This window comes from Littorina saxatilis, linkage group LG13, assembly GCF_037325665.1.
Source record: "Littorina saxatilis isolate snail1 linkage group LG13, US_GU_Lsax_2.0, whole genome shotgun sequence".
NCBI classification, from domain to species: Eukaryota; Metazoa; Mollusca; class Gastropoda; order Littorinimorpha; family Littorinidae; genus Littorina; species Littorina saxatilis.
The window spans coordinates 34,936,667-34,959,835 of record NC_090257.1 but is presented as its reverse complement, the minus strand read 5'-3'; the positions used below and the strand labels follow the sequence as shown (position 1 = coordinate 34,959,835).

At 47.1% G+C, this 23,169-nt stretch overlaps 1 protein-coding gene and 1 long non-coding RNA gene across 5 annotated transcripts in view; one reads left to right on the top strand and one right to left on the bottom strand.

Moving 5' to 3' along the window:
- The window catches only part of LOC138945596 (uncharacterized), a 290,703-nt gene that overhangs the window by 16,708 nt on the left and 250,826 nt on the right, over nucleotides 1-23,169 (top strand). The window lies entirely within an intron of this gene.
- The window catches only part of LOC138945575 (UDP-glucose:glycoprotein glucosyltransferase 1-like), a 78,247-nt gene that overhangs the window by 40,878 nt on the left and 14,200 nt on the right, over nucleotides 1-23,169 (bottom strand). For 2 of the 4 annotated variants that reach the window (XM_070317015.1, XM_070317017.1), the window contains exons 8-12: nucleotides 15,798-15,818; nucleotides 12,951-13,026; nucleotides 11,978-12,078; nucleotides 7,645-7,805; nucleotides 6,665-6,820 (exon numbers count right to left, since the gene is read on the bottom strand). In XM_070317015.1, coding sequence (XP_070173116.1) covers nucleotides 6,665-6,820; nucleotides 7,645-7,805; nucleotides 11,978-12,078; nucleotides 12,951-13,026; nucleotides 15,798-15,818 — 515 coding nt within the window. The remainder of the gene's footprint in view (nucleotides 1-6,664; nucleotides 6,821-7,644; nucleotides 7,806-11,977; nucleotides 12,079-12,950; nucleotides 13,027-15,797; nucleotides 15,819-23,169) is intronic. The other 2 variants (XM_070317016.1, XM_070317018.1) reach the window with 1 other exon arrangement.

Genomic DNA, 23,169 nt, shown 5'->3' with positions numbered 1-23,169 from the left:
CTCTAGGAACACGTGCCTATTCTCATACGGCTTTAAAAAATCTTAAAACCATAAGCGGGGCAGGTGGGAGGGAATACAGTATGTGATTCGGGTAAGTATATTAATTAAATGAAAATTTATTTAGGAAATTTTCCATTAAATATCATATTCTTACTCCGAATCACATTAGCAGATAACATCAACAAGGCGGTGGGCTAGAAATGAATCAAAACTCACCATCAAGTTCTGGACAGGAACTGGCCTGCTGCTATGAGCGCTGGAAGGCCTCTGGAGCCATCCTGTCGAAGAGCTGTGACGTCCCGAAGATAAAAGTTTATAAAAACATCTTCGGAACGCCAATACGCAGTTGTCAGCACCTCCTCTAGACGTCTGGAGCGCAGAACTGCCAGAGAGGATGCCCACGCCCTCGTTTCATGGGCTCGGGCCGAGTCAAGTGGCAAGGAGGGCATAACCCCCCCCCTCTTTGTGCGACTCCACTCATAAGCCTGCTTGATGAGCGAGGACACCCACCGGGCCAACGTTACCTTCGACAAATCTTTCTCGCGCCTAGTAAGGAGAGAGATAAACAACAACTTCTGAGAACTAGACCGAATCGGCTGAGTCCGGGCTAAGTACAGACGAAGTGCCCTCACAGGGCAATTGACCGAATCGGGGTCATCCGGGGCCAACGCGCTGGTCAGAGCCTTAACTCTAACCAGCGGAGAGGCCTGCCCCGGAGACTGATTCTTGGCCAGGAAATCAGGCCGGAAATGCAGAGATGCAGATCCGTCCGACTCAAAGGAGATATCCTCAGGCTGACCCGACAGGGCGTGGACCTCGCTACCCCGTCGGGCCGTAGCCAACAAAAGGAGAAACAGCGCTTTGCGAGTGACATTGAACAGACTGGCCTCGCTTAAAGGCTCAAAATCCGCAGAACGAAGGAATTCCAGGATTAAAAACAAGTCCCACTTGGGAGCGGGCAAACGAGCTTTAGCCTCCTTAAGAGCAGCCCCTTTAATGACTGCAGCTATAACGCCCCCGACTCGAACAGAACGACCAATCTGCTTAAGAGTCGCCGAGATAGCGGAGCGCCGGACCCTCAACGAGGAGACTGAGGCGCCCTGTGAAGACATGAAAGAGAGGTGGTTAGCGACCTGAATAGAGCGCGGAGCCACCGAACTCACCCCTCTAGCTGAACACCAGGCAGTCCATGCCTTCCAGTGGGAAGCATAAACTGAAGAGGTGGACGCTCTATGCGAGCGAGCCACCAAGTCCAGAGTCAAAGACGACGCCCCAGAGCGCTTCAGCGAGTCCCGAACAACTTCCACACGTGAAGCTTCAGAAGACTGGGCTCCTCGTGTGGAATGCCTGTTCGGGGCTGCACTAGTTCCCCTCGCACGAGTGCGAGAGGAATGGGGGGCCCTTGGGCGAGCCGAAGAAGATCTGGAAACCAGACCTGCGACGGCCACAGAGGAGCGACCAGAAGAAGAAGGGCCGGCTCCTCCATCTCCGCTTTCCGGATTACTCGGCTGAGTAACGGAAAGGGAGGAAAGGCGTACGCCTCCAGACCCGTCCAGGGAAAGTCCAGAGCGTTCACTCGCCATGCCTGAGGGTCCGGGAATGGCGAGACGAACACCGGAAGCCTCTTTGAGTACCTTGTGGCAAAAAGGTCCACCAGAGGCTTTTGGACCTGGGCCCAAAGGCGAAGCAGTGCCCCGTGAGTGATCGTCCACTCCGACTGAAGCACTGTACCGGAACGACTGAGCGCATCCGCCAAAGTGTTCAGCCTCCCTGGAAGGTACCTGGCCGAGATCGTGATATGATGCTGAAAGCACCACACCAGGATCTCGCAAGCCCTCTCCGAGAGAGACGGGGACCGCGAGCCTCCCTGCTTGTTGATGTACGCCGCCACTGTCATGTTGTCTGTAAACAGACGAACATGTTTGGCGTACAGGGAGGGCAGAAACTTGGCCAGAGCTAGAGCAACTGCCTCTAGCTCCAGCAAGTTGATGTGCCACAAGGACTGCTCCGTCGTCCACAGACCGGAAGTAGTCTGAAGATCTGTATGTGCCCCCCAACCCTCCCTGGACGCATCTGTAAAGAGGTCCAGGTCGGGGAGGGGCACGACGATCGGAACACCTCTGCAGACCCACTCCGTGTCCAACCACGGAAGGGTCGCAGACTGGAACCATCCCTGCAAAGGGATGAGGGCGTCCCAGTCCACCAGAGGAGAGTCCACAAACGGCTTCAGCGCGAACTGAAGCGGACGTTTGTGGACCCGGCCCAGTGAAACCAGAAGAGCCATAGACTCCATCTGCCCCAAGATGGAGGCGAGCGAGCGGATGGAAGCCATCAGGAGAGGTAAAGTGGAGCGAATCTGAGCTTGGAGCTTGTCCACCCTTCTCTGAGAAGGCTGGACAGTCCAAGCGACCGTGTCGAAAGACATCCCCAGATAAGTGAATGTCTGTGACGGGGTCAGCTCCGACTTTACCCGGTTGATCGAGAACCCCAACGAGTTGGATTCTCGAAGAACCGTCAGGGTATCCTGCGAACAGCCGCTCTGGGACCGGTTCATGATGAGCCAGTCGTCCAGATAAGCCCGCAGACGGATACCCTGGGACCTCACCAGTGCACAGACCTGTCTCACCACCATGGTGAAAATCCATGGCGCGAGAGACAGCCCGAAAGGGAGTGCGCGAAACTGGTAGATCTGATCTCCCCACCGGAAACGAAGCCATTTCCGGTCGGCCGGATGCATAAGAATGTGAAAGTATGCGTCCGTGAGATCGATCGAGGTCACCCAGTCTCCTGGGCGGAGAGAGTCTCGGACAGAGGCTGGCGTCTCCATCTTGAATTTTATCTCCCTCAAGAAAGTATTGAGGAGAGATAAATCCAACACGGGACGCCATCCTCCTGATGCTTTGGGAACAGCGAACAGACGCCCGTAAAATCCCAGGGAGCTGTGGACCCGAACTCTCTCCACCGCGCCCTTCTGCTCCAGGGAGGCAATTTCCGACTGCAAGACGGAACGTGCTTCCTGCGAGAAGGGGGGCTTGAACCGCGGAGGCACTCGGGTAAGAGGCGCCTTTTCCTCCCGCCAGAGTAGACGGAAGCCCGATCTCACCACTCCCACAATCCATTGGCTGTCTACTACCGACATCCAACGAGAAAGAGCCCGGGAGGGGCCTCCCGCCATCACCAAGGTGGAGGGCGGGAGGGAGGTGAGATCGGGAGCGCTTCATTGGGGGTGTGGCTTACTTCCAGAGCCGCCACGCCCCCTCCCCGATGCCGTCCTCTTCTTCCCACCACGAGCGGCCGGCGGAGCCTGCCGCTTCTGAGCTGGCTTGGGGTTTGACGATGTCTGAGCCTGCTTCTGCTTAGAAGGCTGAGACTGTTTCACCCCCTTCAGAGTGTAGTCAAGGAACTGACTGTCCTTGTTCGACTGAATCTCCTTCTGTCTGGCATCCAGTGCCAGCGGACAGAAGAGAGACTCCTCTGAGACCGGGGAGACTCTCAAGGTCTCCCTAGTAGCCAGCTCCGTGAATTGGGACTGCGAGAGGAAGAGATCCCTCCTACAGAGTACCGCTTGGGTGTACTGCAGGGAGGAAAGACGCAATTGTTCCTCATTGACCTTGGCCAATGCGGTCAAAAGCGCAGAGACATCGTCCGCATTCTGTTCCTCACTGAGAGTGAAAGGAACCAGCGAATCGGTCAATGCCCGAGACAGAGCCCGAACGAGAGTCTCCGCAATGGAGGACAGTTCGATCTGCCGACGTCCAACCTCCTCAGCAGAGAGGAGGGAAGCCTCGGAAACCGGCAAAACCGAATCACGCTTGATCGGTTTAGTCAGAAGAGGCAGCAATTCCCGGGAAACCGGAAGGGTAGCCCTAGGGAGTGCAAAAGACGCCAGCCAACTCTGGCTCTGATTGGGCATGCCAAGCTTCCTATTGGCCGTAGGCACGAAGGAAGAGGCTTGAGCAGCTGAAGCCACCCACTGCTGAGCTGATTCCGGAACTGGACCAAAAGGAAGCAGTAACGGAACAGGCACTGGCCGAATACCACTCCCCGCATGTGCTGGACGAACCAGTGAATGCGAAAGTTGGTAAGCCACTGACGAAGACTCGGCGAACCGGAAGGAAGAAACATCTTCCTGTGCCGGCCGGAAGTCCGCCATGGCAGAAGGAACGAATGATGCGGAAGAGTCCGCAGCCACCACCCCTTCAGGAAAATAACGAGACGTTACTTCCGCCGCGACGTCAAGAACAGACTTGAGCTTCGACGGAAACACGCCCCGCGACTCCTCGCTGACCACTGATGGAGCATCAGAATAGTCACACGTGGAACCATGACCGAAGTCACCAGTTCCGGAAGCAGAAGCATGCCCTGGCAAACCGGAAACCGGAAAAGCCTGAGCACTAACGTCATCCTGCCGCCCAAAACCCTGTGAAGGTAAAGGGTAAGCAGGACGACCATCCGCAAAAACCGGAGCTGGATGAGCTGACGTCACTCCCCCGACTGAGTGGAGTGATGCCTGCTCAAGCCTAGGCGCTTGAAAGCCGGAAGGCGCACGCTGTAATCCACTATCTGGTATCCGGAAGGAACCACCAGAAGAGGAAGAAGCGTTTCCGGCCGAAACCGGAAGTGTAGTCAACGGAACCGCAAAATGCGGAAGTGAAGACTGCACTGGTTGACTTCGCGATCCGGAAGGACCGGAAGTCAGTGAATACTCCATCCTGCCGCGACCGCCGTAGCGTGCCGGAGCGGACGGATCATCACTTCCGGCAAGTGCCGGAAATGCGGCAGTCGAAACCGACTGCCGCCGCTGTTCGATCAAGTCCGGGGCCTCGTAGGTTATCGCCGGAAATGAAAGATCAGCAAGGTATCGGTCGTGACCCGATGCGAAAGAGCTGTCCCCCGAAGGAGAACGTCCAGGCGCCTCACGAGGGCTATCGGACCAGCTCTGCTTACCAGCCGACGCTGAAGAGGGAGGACGCTGCTCCAAGCCGGAAGTGGAGGACAAAGACACGGAAGCCAATGCCCGGACGTCACTGCCAGATGCCGGAAACGCCGAACTGCTGGCGACGGAACGCTGAAATTCTGCCTGCACCAAGCTGCGGATTTCCGGAACCAGTGACTTTAACAGAGAGGAAACCAACGCACCTTGTCCAGGTGCTAACAACGATGACGAAGTCTCCGATGTAGAGACAGGTGCAGAAGTAACAGTAGCGCTAGGCGCCGCAAAAGAAGCAGAAGTAGTAACAGCGCTAGGCGCCGAAATTGGTACAGCCAACAAAGTGTTACGCTCTTGGTCTGTAACAAGTAACGTTGCTTTGGAAGAGGAAGACTTAGACTTAATTTTCCCCTTGGGATCCGACTTGCCACGGCGCTTGTCTGAATCAGACATGTTGACAACAACACGTGGCAACGCGAAAAAATTTACTGAAACATAAGTCTAAACGACTGGAAAATTCAGTAAACACACGCACTAATGCGTTTACAAAATACTATAGCTAAACTTGCCCCATAAAAAGCAGAGGCACGGAGAGCTACGAACAAAGTCACACGAGCTAGAAAACTAACTCACACAACAAAATGGCGACACGCAAGACACTGACACGAACGTCAACAACACGTGGCAAAGTAAAAAGATTTACTGAAACGTAAGTCTAAACGACTGAAAACACAGTAAACACACACGCTTACGCGTCAACAAAATACTAAAGCTACACTTGCCCAAACAGAAAGAGGGCACGCAGAGCTACTAGCAAAGTCACACGAGTTAGCTAACTAACTCACACAACAAAATGGCGAAACACGCAAGTCACTGACACACAAGTCCGTAAAAAACGGACAACGTACAGTAACGAAACAGCGCAAACAACCAACAACAAACGGGAACGAGCTCACCAAACTGTAGGCAAGGCGAGCAGAAAAGCTGGGTAACGTGGCCGGCGGGTGTCACTCAAACACACAAGGTCAGCCACAGAGCGTCAAAAAGTGAACCGTCCTCTCCGAGGTGAAAAAGACGTATGAGAATAGGCACGTGTTCCTAGAGGAAGTGACGTGGCATACACCCGTATGGGAGGTAACTCCCGGTGTGCTGGCCCATTACCAAAGCTACTTTCACTTTCGTTTTGGTGATGGGGTTGCTTCCCTTTAAATTCTTTAGCCGGGTAAGCGTTTTTCAGTGATAAGCATCTCAGGTGACTCAATGCTAATGTGATTCGGAGTAAGAATATGATATTTAATGTTACATTTACAGTACTCCTCCGAAAGCGGCGTATGGCTGCCTAAATGGCGGGGTAAAAACGGTCATACACGTAAAATTCCACTCGTGCAAAAACACGAGTGTACGTGGGAGTTTCAGCCCACGAACGCAGAAGAAGAAGACATTTACAGTACGTCGACCCAGTGGTCTTTTAAGGAGACAGACAGACAGACAGACAGACAGACAGACAGACAGACAGACAGACAGACAGACAGACAGATAAACCATTATGATACATATAATGAACTTATCACAAAATTGCAGATAAATCTCGCATGCAAGATACTAACGAGGTAATCATTATTGGTGATAAGTTCCTTATTTGTATCACTTATTTGTCTACAAAGACCACTGGGTCGACGTACTGTAGACGTAACCTGTAGAAATTTGCTCAGTCGGGTAGGGATTGTATTTTACCTTGAAACCCAATGAGTGCAGGCCCTCCACCAGCTTGGCCTCAGCACTCATCATGTCCAGCAGCATGAAGATGTCGTAGATGTCCATGTCCACTGTCCGCCCGTTCAGGTACAACGCAGACTCTCCTGGCGGGATCTGGTGGTGGCGGTCAAACAACTACAACAGATGGGGTCAGATACAATCAGTGCTAAACAGTTCATCCCACAAATTCACTATAACGAAATTTATTGGTTTTTGTGACAATCAGTGAATAAGTCAGGTTTGCTCTTGGTTTTTATCAAAAAAGTATGTTCAATATCCCCTTTTTTCAAGAAATACCTGTTTAGAAAGCCAAACATTTTTCATTTCTTTATCTGAACATTTCCATTTAGCAACCAATCCATTAAGGGCTTCACAGTCAGATCAAACAGATTACAATTGAACCCCCTTTCAACACTTTGTACCCCACCTATGTTGACCAAGTTTTGTTTAGCCGAGACCAGCTGTGCTGCAGCAGGTCATTCAGAATTGTAGTAACTGTGTAGTAACTGTGTATCAACACGCTAAAATGCAGGCGTTAGATGGACATTACAGGAAGCGCCTGAAGCTAACAGTCTGAGCAGATATATCTGTACCTGGTCAGATAGAGCCAAATGAGTGAGTACGGATATATCCGTACCTGGTCAGATAGAGCCAAATGAGTGGGTACGGATATATCCGTACCTGGGAGACAATGAGTTAAGACCCCCCAATTTAAGACTCCCTCCTTTTTAAGACCTTCTTTTCTCAGACTTTTTGTTCGTAGCCTCTGTAAAATTACCCCCAATTTAAGACTCCCTCCTTTTTAAGACCTTCTTTTCTCAGACTTTTTGTTCGTAGCCTCTGTAAAATTACCCCCAATTTAAGACTCCTTCCTTTTTAAGACCTGATTTGCACTCGGCAGTAAAAAAAAAAAAATTTTTTAAAACAACTTTGAAACTATGGAAAATAAATCTATATACCTCCTGGTTTCTTTTCATTTCCTTTCTCATGTCGGGAGAAACGGACATCTTGAAGAGGGCTTTAGTGACAGTGGGGAAGTTCTGACTGATGTCCGTCAGCATCTGTAGGGCACTGGTTGGGTCTGAGTTCAGCGCCTGCTGTGCTGCTTGAAGACTCAAATCTGTTGAGAGAAGATAGGGATGGGGGAAATGATCCTGCATTGAACAGATCAGCAAGTACAGTTGAGCCTGTCTATTCCCCCGTCAGAGACGTATGGCTGCCTAAATGGCAGGGTAAAAACGGTCATACACGTAAAAATGAACTAATGCAAAAAACACGAGTGTACGTGGGAGTTTTAAGCCCATAAAGGCACATGAAGAAAAAGAAGAAGCTGTCTATAACAACCATCCAAGGGACCTAAAGGTGGTTATTACAAAAAGGTGTTTGGTATGGATAGGTGAATTCTGTTGGAATTTTTTTTCATGGATCCTTTTGGGTGGTTATTGTGGGCAGGTTGTCGTTCCAGAGAGGATGTCGCCAGGGCAGGGAATCGTCTGTGCATATGTAACACACAGGGCAGGGAATCGTCTGTGCATATGTAACACACAGGGCAGGGAATCGTCTGTGAATATGTAACACACAGGGTCTGGGAAGTAGCAATGATCAAATGCAGCGCATCCACTGATCCAGTTCTATTGCAACAAAGACACTGCAACATGCATTACAGCAGTCCCTCTCATGAACAGACACCCTTGGGCCATAGCAAAACTGTCCGTACATTGCAGGTGTCCGGTCACGGGAGGGGTGACCACACCACCCCCTCCCCCATACACTCAAACAGAGACACACAAACAACAGGATTGAGTCTATGCTAATCACTTCTTGTGACTAAACAATAACAATAAACTCCTAATACTTCTTTAAACGTTCCGTAAAAATGATTTGTAGGAAAAGTGTTGAAAAGAAGAGATAAAATAAATCCTCAAGGCAGTGAACACACTCACCATGCACTGACATACGAAAGCAGCCACACAAACACAGCACAGAGGAGCGTGTGCAGATGCTTTGCAAGAATAAGCTTGAAAACCAGTTTGAATAAATAGCAGCAGATAGAGCTGCATGTCATAATCATGTAATTTATTTTCTTCTTGTATGGCTTTATTGACTGCATGCCGATCATGTGGCATGGCAGTGACTTTTCACTCTTCATTCGGAAATACACTGTACATAACACAGCTCCCACTCTCCCTCACTAATGCCTACCCCAAGCCGTGACAACTGATGCTTGGAAATTGTGTGGAAGAGTACACCTCTCTATTTCTCTCCAATGCTCTTCCTGCTGACATGCAGTGACACCGGACACCCCAAAGAGTTTAGCCAGCTACCCCCCCTCCCTCTCTCTCACTCCCTCCAGCCATGTACTGTTTGGGGCTGTGGCCAGAGAGGCCAGCTGCACTGTTCACTCAGAGCAAAACCAGTTCAGACCTGTTTACCTCCCCAAATGAAAATCAGGAATGCAGCTGGTACTTTTCCGTAATTTGAGGCATCTTTGAGTAATCTTTTTTATCAACCATAAACCAGCTCGAAAACGATTAAACGACACGTTTATTCGTGCGCTACCATGCAAAACAAGTACAAAATTGATAACCTTGTTTAACAGTATAGTACTACACACACAGAAGCTCGATGACACACACACAAACACACGACACCTGACATATAATATGCAAGTTAACTAAGACAAGTTTACTTTATCTAAAAAAAACAAAAAAACACAGTATTCAGGGGCGGAGCAAGAGAGCTAGAGGGGGGGGGGTGTACAACCTGGGGTCCAGGGGTTGGGGGGTCTGGTTGAAGAATTTTAGCTATTTTATTAACAATTTGTAGCTTATCCTTGATTTTAAACATGATAAATAATGGTGTCAGCAGTCACTCATTATTTCTTTTAAAGTTAGTATTATCAAGAATGGCAATTTATCTTCATTGATATCTGCTCCCGACAACAACAATTTCAGAAAATGTCTTTAGTTTTTTTCCCACAGACTGAGTTTTTGTTTTGTTTTTTTGCTTTTTTGACAGCAAGGGGGGGGGGGGTCCGGAACCCCTGTAACATCCCCCTCCCCCACCCCTCCGCCCTTGGAATATTTACAGTCACTTGAAGATGCATGTGAACAAAACCACCTTACATTCTGTCACATCAGACATCCTGCATTAAAACCAGTCATAATAACTCTCTCCAGAAGCTACCTTTAATTTTAGAGGACCGATTCGTTTATTTCATTTAAACATTTTTTTGTAAGTTTTTCGATTCAAAGAACTGTGATCTTTGCTATATTGGAGAAATATTAATGGAGATCAGTTTTAGACTCAGAAAGACTTGAATTTCGGCAACAGCCAAGTAACTGATGAGCGCGACCATAGACCTACATCTATGTCTCTGGCGCGACTGACCGTAGTGAGAGATCGGTTCGCAGGTCTGAGAGATTCTGTGGAAGTAGAGACCTAGGTCAAATAAACTCGATGCGAAGCAGGCTCATGTTTTGCCAAACATAATTTCGTGTTTTTGTTTGTTTCCATGTTCATTTGTGTACTGCATTTTGTTAAAACTAATGCTGCGTCTAACCTCGGGACACATGCCGCGACGTGACTCGTAACTGACTAGCTTTGTTGTTGCACTGATCTCAAGTTGATCACCAAAATCCGGGAACATAGAAGAAGAAGAAGAAGATCACCAAAATGAATGTGGTTCACTCTTCTTAAACTTCACCAGACACCGCCACTTGACTTAATAGTTTTGCCGATATTTCTGTGCAACTTTCGCTTTTTTGGTTGGCATTTCGTCCCCACAGAGATCGGCCCTATATTACCCTTCGGACCAATGTCGATCTCAAATCCACGGAATCCGACAAATACCTTGCTGTGCACATGACATGCGCAGGAAATAGGCTGTTTCGGTCAGCCTTGAAATCACAGTCCTGGTGACTACCACAATTTCGACTTCGAATTTTCACGCACGAAAAAAGGTTCTCTCGACCGGAATTTCCGGAATTTTCGGTAGTATTCCGTAATACCGGAATTTAGACCCCAAATCCGTAATAATTCCGGACAATCCGGGAGGGTAAACAGGTCTGCCAGTTGACTGTGTCTAACTTTTCACAAAGCAAGACAACTGAAGGGTTCACAGATTAGGCAACCGACTCACTGGTCAAGGCTGAGGGGAAACAAGAGTGTCTTGTCAATGAAAGAGGTTACACACAGACACACAATGCTGAGAACTGTGGCCGGTTTTTAACTCTTTCGCTCAGGACCTTCATCGACTGTGGTTTCTGTTGTTTACGTCCAACAGACAAGAATAAAGAGCACAGTGCAGTTTCATGTAGGCATCTTCGCATGTACTCCACTCCTGACCAAAACTACCCCCCCCCCCCCCCTCCTGATGGGTACACGTGCACTCAAGTTATCAGCGACTGTCATCACGCCATTGCGGCTGTGATCTTTGTACCAAGAGCCGGACTGCTCTGATATCGATTTTGTTGTGGTGAAAATTTGACGATGGTCTGTCCGTACATTGGAGGTATGACCTGCTGTTGGGACCGAAAATGAGTGTCCGCGTCCACATTTTGCAGGTGTCCGTTTAAGGGGGGTCAAATATAGAAGGAAAACACTCCGTGCCGAGCAAATGTGTCCGTACATGTCAGGTGTCCGCTCACGCCGGGGGCCGTACATTGCAGGGACTGCTGTACATTATTTTTAACTGACTTTTTCTCAAATATTTTTGGCAGGAGTCCTCATCACAGTTCTGATTTTGCGAGTGCAAAATGTACCATGTAAAAAATAAAATTAAACAAAAGGCTCAGCAGACCCGTGGTAGTTCATATCGTCGTCTTAGTGGATTTTATGCGAAACTTGATTCTTGGCGATGTTGATGTTTTTGTGCTTTAGACTCAGTAAATCATTCTCAATGAGAAATATTCTCTAAAATACGATGGACAATACACGATTTAACATCCATACCAGGTACGAATATAAACACTATTTCATACTAAAAACAAGAGGCGAAGCCTTCAAGGCTCCCGTAAGAAATCGACAAACAGTAACACAAACTCGTTCACTCCGTTGCTGTTGCTTGGATAATAACCAGGTAGAATGAGTATTTCGGTGTTTAGTCAAATGTTAAAGTTTCTACCACAGACATACACACGCACGCACAGACAGACAAAGTTACGATCGCATAGGCTACACTTACGTGAGCCAATAATCAGTTTTGGCCTTCTGCTGAAAAGCTGTCTAAAATGAGTTTCGCCAAAATTCCATGACGACGTCGATATGATTGTTCACACATTTTGCTCTTACCTTGTAGCTGCCACACTTTAAGGGGAGCTAACTCATTAGCCGAGTCCATCAGGTGGCCGCGAAAATCTTTCAATTCGTTCTCCAACTCTGGGTGAAGTTCCCTGCAACAAGCATGCAACATGAACTGACGCATAGAAACACTTTACATTGGAACTCCCATTCTTAGACCTGGAATAATCTGAGAAAGTCAGTTCTTACAAAAACAAGAGGCGAAGCCTTCAAGGCTCACGTAAGAAATCGACAAACAGTAACACAAATTCAATCACTCCGTCACACATACACACACACACACACACACACACACACAGTAAGCATAGGTGAAACTGTGCAAGAAAGCGAGACCCTGGATCTGCCAACTAGTCTCGGCCCGCTCACAATAAGAATGACCGAGACTTTCAGTAATTCCTTTGCGTGACGTCTAACCCTCTTACGTCATAATGTGACGTCTTCAAATAGTTTCTATCACACACGTCAAACACTTTTGACCGAGACGTAATCTTCTTATATATGCGAGCTTTATCCATAGACTCGGAAATGTTAAAGTTTCTATCACACACACACGCACGCACGCACGCACAGACAGACAAAGTTTATCATCGCATAGGCTACACTTACGTGAGCCAATGAGATGAAGTTAACAAAAGTGAGCAAACTGAAAAATATAAAATTTCAAGCATAAAAAAGAGAAACTACAACGTTAAAGATCCTGATAGATGTACAAAACACAAGCACTGACTGGCAGAACAGGCAGCACACAGACACAGGATGAAAGACTGAGCCCAAACAGGAACCAAAACACCCCAAATTATGTAAAAGAGAAAATGCATGTACAATTAAAAAGAATCCAGTATGAACAAAACATAACATCAACATAAAAACAAAGGCACACACACACACATACACACACACACAAATAGACAAAGAGGTAGAAATATAATCCCACACTTGGAAGAACACTGCAAAACAAACATACTTGAGTTTGGAGAAGACGAATCCCTGCAGCTCCTCTCCCTCCTCCTCCAAGTCTGCACTGTCTCCTTCAGCTGCACCTGTCATCAAAATTCATTTTACTGATTACCGATGTCCTTTGGGGTTTGCAGTCGGCAACATGCAAAAAAATTGTTTCTAATCGCCAAAATCTTTGATGTTAATTCGGCAAGTCAGCAAAAAAATTTTGTTTTCGCAGTGGGGAAAAAGTTGGGACCAAGGACTGCCCTAAATTTTCAAAAAGCACCAGCACTCTTATGCCAGTTTCAGCCATTTTACTGAAGAAAATAAATACCAGCGGGGACTCCAATAATCACAACAATGACAACGGTTATGAACTGACATCAATAGGAGACTTATCTTTTAATGAGAGATAAATATTTCCTAACCTGGGACTGTTAGACTAACTAAGAAGACTACAAAAATCTTAACTACATTAAGCAACATTTCTTAAAGCCTTGCCACTCAGACAAAGAAGATTAAAAGTAGACTAGTGTGATGTACATTGACGAATAAAGTTTGTGTCAGAAGACTTCTTTGATGAAGAATTGTCCGAAAGTGGAATTTGGCTGCCTAAATGGCGAGGTAAAAACGGTCATACATGTAAAAACCCACTTGTGCAAAAAATACGAATGTACCGTGGGAGTCTCAGCCCATGAACGAAGAAGAAGAAGAAAAAGATGATGAATTGAAGGAAGTACAAATGAACATGTATTGCATACATTATCAGCTCTTAGATCAAATGTTACAACACTTTTGAAAAAACCACTCTTTCCAGGTTTCCTCAGAGTCAGAGGTTTCCAAGGGAATTGTCTTTGTTTCTGGAGCGGGAATTCCCTACAGCATCAAGATGTACATATGTATTTGCCCTGCAAGATTATACATGTATTGCATTCCACCATCAGAAGTAACCATGACGCCAATAAGGAAATTCATGTCAAAATGGGTGACTCTGAACACCTTTGTCCTCAGAGGGTTATTGGTCCTGCAAGTCTTTTTTCCCAGAGAGGGAATTTACTACTTTTTCAGGAACGAAATATTTGCCCTATTACAATCCACCACAAGAACTCACTATAACCCAGTAATGGCGTTTACCGGTAATTACCAGTATTTTACCGGTTGAAATGAGAAAATACCTGAACAAAATTGGCTGCCGGTATGACCTACCGGTTGATTTTAACTACTGGTTTTTTTCGCTGGTAAAACAACAAAACCAGTACTCTGAGTTGGACTCTTACTGGTTCCAATGACCAGCCTACTGTTTTTATCTGGACTGTTTGCATCATAAAAGTTTGTGTACACTACATTAGGGTATGCACGTTAAAGATCCCACGATTGACAAAAGGGTCTTTCCTGGCAAATATGTATAGGCGTAGATAAAAATGTCCACCAAAATACCCGTGTGACTTGGAATAATAGGCCGTGAAAGGTGGATGCAGCGCCTATAGGCTGTTGATCTACTGGCCGATGTGAATGCGTGATATATTGTGTAAAAAAATTCCATCTCACACGGCATACGCGCTTTGAACTTCGGATAAGGCGCTATATAAATACCCGTTATTATTATTATTATTTGAAAAAATATTAGCGCCATAACTGTATAACCTCAGCAACAAAACTTCCCATCAAAATGGGTCAACAGGAATTACTCTCCCATTGAGGGACCAAAGGTGGAAAAGGAACAGAACAACTAAACTACGAAGTGAATGTCTAACACCAATATCTAAAATAAAAATCTGAAATAAAAAAAAATTAAAAAACAAGCAATGTGAAGTTTATGGAAGTCGTTTAATCATAGACATTATCTCTGAATTGTTGTCACTTCCAAAATGGACGAAGCAAACTTTTCTTGCAAAGAAGTTCGTGTGAATGTTCTGTTTTGTCTATAAATAACATTCCATAAAGTTAACCTTTCTTGTTTTTTTGATTACCAATATCTAAAACAATAAGCAGAAGGGATGAAAATGTGACAAACACTTGAAACAGAACATTTAACAAAAAACATATATAAACAATATTTATCCTACACACGTGAGACACCCGTGAGATAATAATCGTTCAAATCACACGTGTGTATATCATGTAAATGAGGTCATGTCAAGAAAGTCTGGCAGGGACCTGTTTTTCCACTGCTTATGATGCCAAAGTCACCGAGACAAACGTCATTATAGAAACAAAAATTGCGCTCGCTAATTACCCTCGATGAATCTTTAGAACTAACACGTCACGCCACACTTTCAGAGTGACGTTTCTTTGCTTTGACGTAATAGATTGCATGAGGCTTTAGAAGAGATCAAGGTTCCAAAACAAGCGTCTTCAATTTAGCTGCCTCGACTGCAAGACATTTTCATTAAAATACACGTAAGTACAGTATGTAGGATAAACAGAATACTACATGGCTTGCTGTGTCGTACCAGATTTACACTCGTTGCTTTTTCAAATAGTGAACAGCTCGCTTTCGCTCGCAGTTCAATATTTTAAAAAACATCTCGTGTAAATCTGGTACGACACAGCAAGCCATGTAGTATTCTCTATATACTCTGGAAAAATAGGAACAGGGCAGTATATGCTAAAATAAACAAGCATTTGCTTCCACAGGTAATCAAGTCTCACTTTCAAAAATACCGGGAAACGTTAAAAAATAAAATGTGGTTACAGTTAGGAGCCTTTTTCTATCCAAGTCAGCATGAGCATTTTTAATAATTTCTATTACTTAACGTTTTCTAGTATTACTTCCGTACAATCGGCAAGCATCAACAACCAACGTAAAATGCAAATCAATATGACTAGTACTTGAACTAAACTATAGATGCTCAGGGATTTTTGTACTTACCATCATGAACATGGGCAGGTGCTTTATAGCAAAACATAAACAATACAGATAAAACATGCACTGCAAATTAAAGCAAGAGGCAATCAACAAACATGGACATGCACGGAGTGTAATGCAAAAGCATTTTTTGCAGAGACACAGTGGTCAAGGGTCAAGGTTATTCTGCTCACAGAGGTCAAGACGTAAATTGCTCACAGTGTGCAACGTGCATGAAAACACACATAAAAGCAATGAGAATAACACTTACAAGCTGATGTTCTGAGAAATACATTATACATGTACATGCAAACTCCTGGGTGTTAGTTCATGCAATGGTCTCATACAGCAGTGCAAATTAAAATGAAAGAACACATGCAGATACAAATTCACATCGAACAATACTTCGCAAGTTCTTCATGCAGTTAAAACATTTTTTTCTTGAAGGATTAGTAAGTAAACCGCTAAAGCCTGTTCTAAATTTGACGAAACCGACTTTGTGAACTCTGCTTCATGGCATTGGACCAAAGCATAGGTCCTGGGGCAGTAAGTTAAGTAACTAAACGCCACATAATATTATTCATCCCACAGGCACTTGTTTTTCTTAAACAATAAACAGATGCATCTCTGAGGCATCAAGTCTGATTTCCTTGTCAATCTTGAATCAAACAGCGGTCTTCTGACAAGGAGCTCTGAAGTCGCAGCTTTGAAGGACAAAATATGTGAAGTGATTTTTGTGTAAAGCAACATATTCCTGTTAAGGCTTTACCGAGTGTTTGCAAAGGCAACGTAATTACAGCTCAAATAAGGGAAGACTCGAGCAACATGCATTACAAATGTCACACGTAAAAAAATCCCCCCAAAATCCATCCCATACATACCACCAAAAGCAACATGCAATTTCGCTTTGTACAGTTGTTGAACCTGAGTACAGTGGAACCCCTCTTTTGAGACCCCCACAAATCTGAGAAGATCAGGTTTAAAACGGAAGACCTCCACAAATCTGAAAAGATCAGGTTTAAAACGGAAGACCTCCACAAATCTGAGAAAATCAGGTTTAAAACGGAAGACCTCCACAAATCTGAGAAGATCAGGTTTAAAACGGAAGACCTCCACAAATCTGAAAAGATCAGGTTTAAAACGGAAGACCTCCACAAATCTGAGAAGATCAGGTTTAAAACGGAAGACCTCCACAAATCTGAGAAGATCAGGTTTAAAACAGAAGACCCCCACAAATCTGAGAAGATCAGGTTTAAAAAGGAAGACCCCACAAATCTGAGAAGATCAGGTTTAAAACGGAAGACCTCCACAAATCTGAGAAGATCAAGTTTAAAACGGAAGACCCCCACAAATCTGAGATCAGGTTTAAAACGGAAGACCCCCACAAATCTGAGATCAAGTTTAAAACGGAAGACCCCCACAAATCTCAGAAGATCAAGTTTAAAACGGAAGACCTCCACAAATCTGAGAAGATCAGGTTTAAAACGGAAGACCTCCACAAGAAGATCAGGTTTAAAACGGAAGACCTCCACAAATCTGAAAAGATCAGGTTTAAAACGGAAGACCTCCACAAATCTGAGAAGATCAGGTTTAAAACGGAAGACCTCCACAAATCTGAGAAGATCAGGTTTAAAACGGAAGACCTCCACAAATCTGAGAAGATCAGGTTTAAAACGGAAGACCTCCACAAATCTGAAAAGATCAGGTTTAAAACGGAAGACTTCCACAAATCTGAGAAGATCAGGTTTAAAACGGAAGACCTCCACAAATCTGAGAAGATCAGGTTTAAAACGGAAGACCTCCACAAATCTGAGAAGATCAAGTTTAAAACGGAAGACCTCCACAAATCTGAGAAGATCAGGTTTAAAACGGAAGACCCCCACAAATCTGAGAAGATCAGGTTGAAAACGGAAGACCCCCACAAATCTGAGAAGATCAAGTTTAAAACGGAAGACCCCCACAAATCTGAGAAGATCAAGTTTAAAACGGAAGACCTCCACAAATCTGAGAAGATCAGGTTTAAAACGGAAGACCTCCACAAATCTCAGAAGATCAGGTTTAAAACGGAAGACCTCCACAAATCTGAGAAGATCAGGTTTAAAACGGAAGACCTCCACAAATCTGAGAAGATCAGGTTTAAAACAGGAGACCTCCACAAATCTGAGAAGATCAGGTTGAAAACGGAAGACCCCCACAAATCTGAGAAGATCAAGTTTAAAACGGAAGACCTCCACAAATCTGAGAAGATCAGGTTTAAAACGGAAGACCTCCACAAATCTCAGAAGATCAGGTTTAAAACGGAAGACCTCCACAAATCTGAGAAGATCAGATTTAAAACGGAAGACCCCCACAAATCTGAGAAGATCAGGTTTAAAACAGAAGACCCCCACAAATCTGAGAAGATCAGGTTTAAAAAGGAAGACCCCACAAATCTGAGAAGATCAGGTTTAAAACGGAAGACCTCCACAAATCTGAGAAGATCAGGTTTAAAACAGAAGACCTCCACAAATCTGAGAAGGTCAGGTTTAAAACGGAAGACCTCCACAAATCTGAGAAGATCAGGTTTAAAACGGAAGACCTCCACAAATCTGAGAAGATCAGGTTTAAAACAGGAGACCTCCACAAATCTGAGAAGATCAGGTTTAAAACGGAAGACCTCCACAAATCTGAGAAGATCAGGTTTAAAACGGAAGACCTCCACAAATCTGAGAAGATCAGGTTTAAAACGGAAGACCTCCACAAATCTGAGAAGATCAGGTTTAAAACGGAGGGAATCTTCAAATGGAAGTAAATTTACAGAGTTAATGAACAAACAAGAGGCGAAGCCTTCAAGGCTCACGTAAGAAATCGACAAACAAGTAACACAAACTCAATCACTCCGTCACACACACACACACAGTACACACACACACACACACACACACACACACACACACACACACACACAGAAAGAGCATAGGTGAAACTGTGCAAGAAAGCGAGACACTAGATCTAGATCTGTCTGTCTGCATGTAGCCTACTTACATGGACACGACTGCCAAATAGTCTCGGCCCGCTCAAAATAACAATCACCGAGACTTTCAGTAATTCCATCGCGTGACGTCTAACCCTCGTACGTCATAATGTGACGTCAATGTAATATGACGTCTTCAAATGTTAAAGTTTCTACCACAGACATACATACATACATACATACATACATACGCACGCACGCACAGACAGACAAAAGTTAGCATCGCATAGGCTACACTTCGTTAGCCAAAAATCTGAAAAATCGGCGGGTCTTAAAAGGGGGGTTCCACTGTAGAGTGTCAATAGCAGAGCAATCATCCAGCGCACAGAAGACAACACAGAGCCATCAAACACACAACCAAAGTGCTGTATGTAAGGCTTCTTTTTAAGCCTACTGTCTATATGATACTTACCGAGACAGTACTATTCTTGCACATTATCTATTATAGGCCGAAAAAATTGGACAAAACGCTGAGTGGGTACAATTATCTCCCATAACCATGCGCCACCGTGGATCCCAAGCACTGTCCGAGTGCTTCCCCCTTACAGGATGTAGGTGGCGCGTCCTCTTTCTTTATGAGCTGCAGAACCTCAAAAAGCCCATAACATATCAAGAGGGGAGGCGGGAGGGAAACTCTAATAGTACTGTCTCGGTAAGTATCATATAGACAGTAGGCTTAAAAAGAAGCCTTACAGTCAATATAACACTTACCTCGACAGTACTATTCTTGCACAGAATACCAGAGTGGTGTGAGGGTGATATGTAGAGTATTAAACTCCTTAATCAAAATCACTTAAATCCAAGGATTAAGATACCCAGGCAATTTTCGAACAGTACTACCGTAAAAGAAAATATACCCAAGAAACATATCTTAGACTGACGTGACCATGCTGGCAACCACTGCTGTGTGGTGAACTCAAGGTCAAAGTCCAGGCCACTCAAAGCTTGAATACCACTGAGTCTACGGCAAGTGGCTAAAGCGATGAGGAACAATTAGTCTTAAAAATCAGCAACTTGATACTGATGCCTGCCAGGGGTTCAAACTCATTGCTACGCAGGAGTTTGAGGACCAGAAAGACATCCCCCTTGGGAAATGAAACCCGAGGTTTAGACACCGCTGCATTGCTAATACCCGAAAGGACATTAGCGATGAGGGAGGACCTGATCAAGTGTTCAGATCTGCGACCAGTAGCGGCCGCAATCGTGGAAGCGATGGCAGATCTGTATCCAAGAAGAGTCTTAGAAGAAAGACTCTTCTTTTGATACACTTCCACCAGGAAGTTGGCCAAGTCCTGTGTTGAGGGATAAAGCGGCTTTATCCCCTTGGACAAGGCGAAGGTGGCCCAAGCTCTCCAGCGTAAGTCGTAGAGCTGATTAGTTGATCGCCTCTTAGCGTTCAAGGAAAACTCTACTGAACTCTTGTGCAATCCTAGTGCAAGCAGTTTGGAGCGCACAAGAGCCATGCGGTCAAGCACAGACTCTCTGGACGTGGATGAGGGAGGCATGATCGAGGCTGGAGCAGACCTCCCCCGTCCAGATCCAGAGGTAGAGGGTCTACGTGGGTGAGACCGCGAAGATCTGGAAACCACAGAGCTGTTGGCCAGTAAGGCGCGACCAAAATCAGTCTTGGTCGTTCCTGCAGATATTTTGCCAGCACCCTCGGAATCAGAGATGTCGGGGGATAGGTGTAAGCATCGAGGAGCCTCCACAAGAGAGTGAATGCGTCCAAGTGGAACGCATTCATGTCTCGAAAGGGGCTGACGTACCTGGGAAGCCGAGCGCTGAATCGAGTTGCGAACCGATCGATCAGAGGACGGTCCCACCTTGCCCACAGACGCTGTAGAACGTTGTGAGCGATGGTCCATTCTGTGGAGAGAACCTGATCGCCCCGACTGAGAATGTCGACCAGGGCGTTCAGTTTCCCCGGAACGAACTGGACTGACATCCGGACCTGATTGGTCTGGCACCAGAGCAGAATCTCCTCCGCCAACAGGGAGAGGGACCGAGAATTGGTGCCCCCCTGGTGGCGAAGGTAAGCTAAGCATGTGGTGTTGTTGTCCCCGTTGAAAATCAGAGGGGCCAAGGACAGGCCGAATGGGAGGGCCCGAAACTCGAACACTGTGCCCTCCCAAACGAACCGGAGCAGATGTCGGTACCCCGGGGCCACCAGGATGTGGAAGTAAGCATCCTGGAGGTCCCAGACATGGCCCAATCGTTTGGCCGGATGGCCAACCGGACCGACGAAGGGGTTTCCATCTTGAACTTGCACCTGTGAAGGTACAAGTTCAAGGTGGAGAGGTCCAACACCGGCCTGAACCGGCCGTCCTTTTTGGGGACGGTGAACAGGCGGGAGCAGAACCCTGGAGAAGGCTGAGAAAGGGGGTAGACCGCCTTCTTCTCGACCAACGAGTTCACCTCGTCCTGAAGAGCCTGCCATCTGGCAGGGTCTCGAGGAGGGGGGAACGTCCAGGGTAGAGCGGACAATGGAGGTTGTGACGACAGCGGTAGAGAAAACCCCGACCACACCACCCTCAAGAAAAACTGGTTGGAGACCAGTCTGCCCCACATGCCGCGGGCCCGAAAAAGGGAACCGACGGACGAAAGAGGGGCAACTTGAGGGGGCGTCAACGTAGGGCCGGGACTCACTGAAAATTCTGCTGGCGGGCAGGCGCAGGCTTGCGACCACCCCCCCTGGTGGTGCTGCTTCCCCTTACCTGTCTGAGCACCCTTCGTCTTGCTTGGGAACGCAACAGGCGCCTAAGAGGAGGAAGAAGGAGGCAGTGAAACTGGCTTCTTCTTCTTCTTCTTCTTCTGAGGCTGGGAGCTGGAGGTGACTGTAGCACTTCTCTTACTCCCCGCCGCCGTCGCCGAAGCAGCGAGGCCAACCATCAGAGAATCAGTGTTCCTCTGGCGTGTGGACTCCACCACAGAACGAACAGTGTCCGGATGAATGAGGGAAGAAGGCTGAAGAAACGTGTTCCTCAGACTCTTCCTCATATCCGGAGGCACTATAGAAGTAGGCAGAAAATGATCACGGAACAGGGCCAATAAAGTGGACCCGTGTTCCAATGGCCAATTCTGCCGCAGACGTCACGCACGATCGCACGGCATGCAAAGCCCGATCCACTCGAACCGTGTCAAGGACCCGAGTGGAATCGGACTCTGCCCGATCGGGAGGGTCCAACAGTGTGGACAGCGTGCTCATCCATGTCAAGGCCTGTGATTGGGCCTCGACTGTGGAAGAAACGGTGGCCTCAAGATTGTGGAACGAAGCAGAGCTCAGTTCCACCTTCTTGACCGAAGGCACCTCCCCAACGAACACATCACCGTCAGCCCCACCCTAAACACTCGAAGTCTGGAAAGTGAGAGTTCGAGAGTCAAAGGGAAAAGGGAGGGACGAAACAGATTGGACACGAGGAAACAGTGGAGGTGCGCCTCCCGAAGGAAAGCATGGCACTGAACCCGCGTCCTCCCGAGGAACATAGGTCGCGTTTGCACGTGAATCTGTACTCCTCAGGCGATGTGCTGCCGCTTCCACCGTGGCACTAAGACTAGGGTGGAACGCGAATTGCCGGCGGACGGATCGTTCATAAAACGAGCCGCCGGCAGACGCGGCGTGAGCCTCCCGCGCCCGGGCCGAAGCGGACTCAAAGGACGAGAGGGCGTCTCAGGGAAGGACGTCCTGAAACTGTTCAAACGTCCTTCTAGCTGTGCGAGGACGAGCCTCCTGCCTCTCGTCCTCAGACCCCGGGTCCAGGTCCTGTGTGTCAACACTAGACGACAGACGCTTAAGAGAGGCATCCGTGACGTCAAGACGCCGCGTGATGTCTGTCATGTACTGTTGCAAAGTACGAAGCATAGCTTCGGAAGTTCCATCAGAAACCGGCAAGGGTAGAGGATCAGTGTTAACCTCAGGGCGACCCTGATCCTCCTCCCTATCGTCCTCCGACTCACTCTCCTCTTCACTTCCCGACAACTCCTCAAAAGCAGGAGTGTAGGGAGCTTGAGGGGGAAGAGCCGAAAGCGATGAAGCAGGCTGTGAAGAAACGCCCACAGAAGCAAGAGGCCGCGAAGACCCCTGCCCCAAAGACGAAACGTCTCCAGCAGCCGAAGGGGGAGAAAAACAACAACCCTGCGACTGTTGGGTCAGCCCAGCCAACGAACCCCCGCCATTTATAGACTGAACAGGAACCCATCGGGTCTGATCAGAAAAGAAATGGTCCGGTCCGGTCGGGGGTGCCGATCCGGTCCGGTAGGGTGGTCCGGTGTTCCGGTCCGGTGCCGGACCATCCGGAGGTCCCGTTCGGCACCGAACCATCGTACCCACAGAAGTGTTCGGGTGGTTAGGTCCGGACGTGGACATACCGTACCATCCGGACCCGT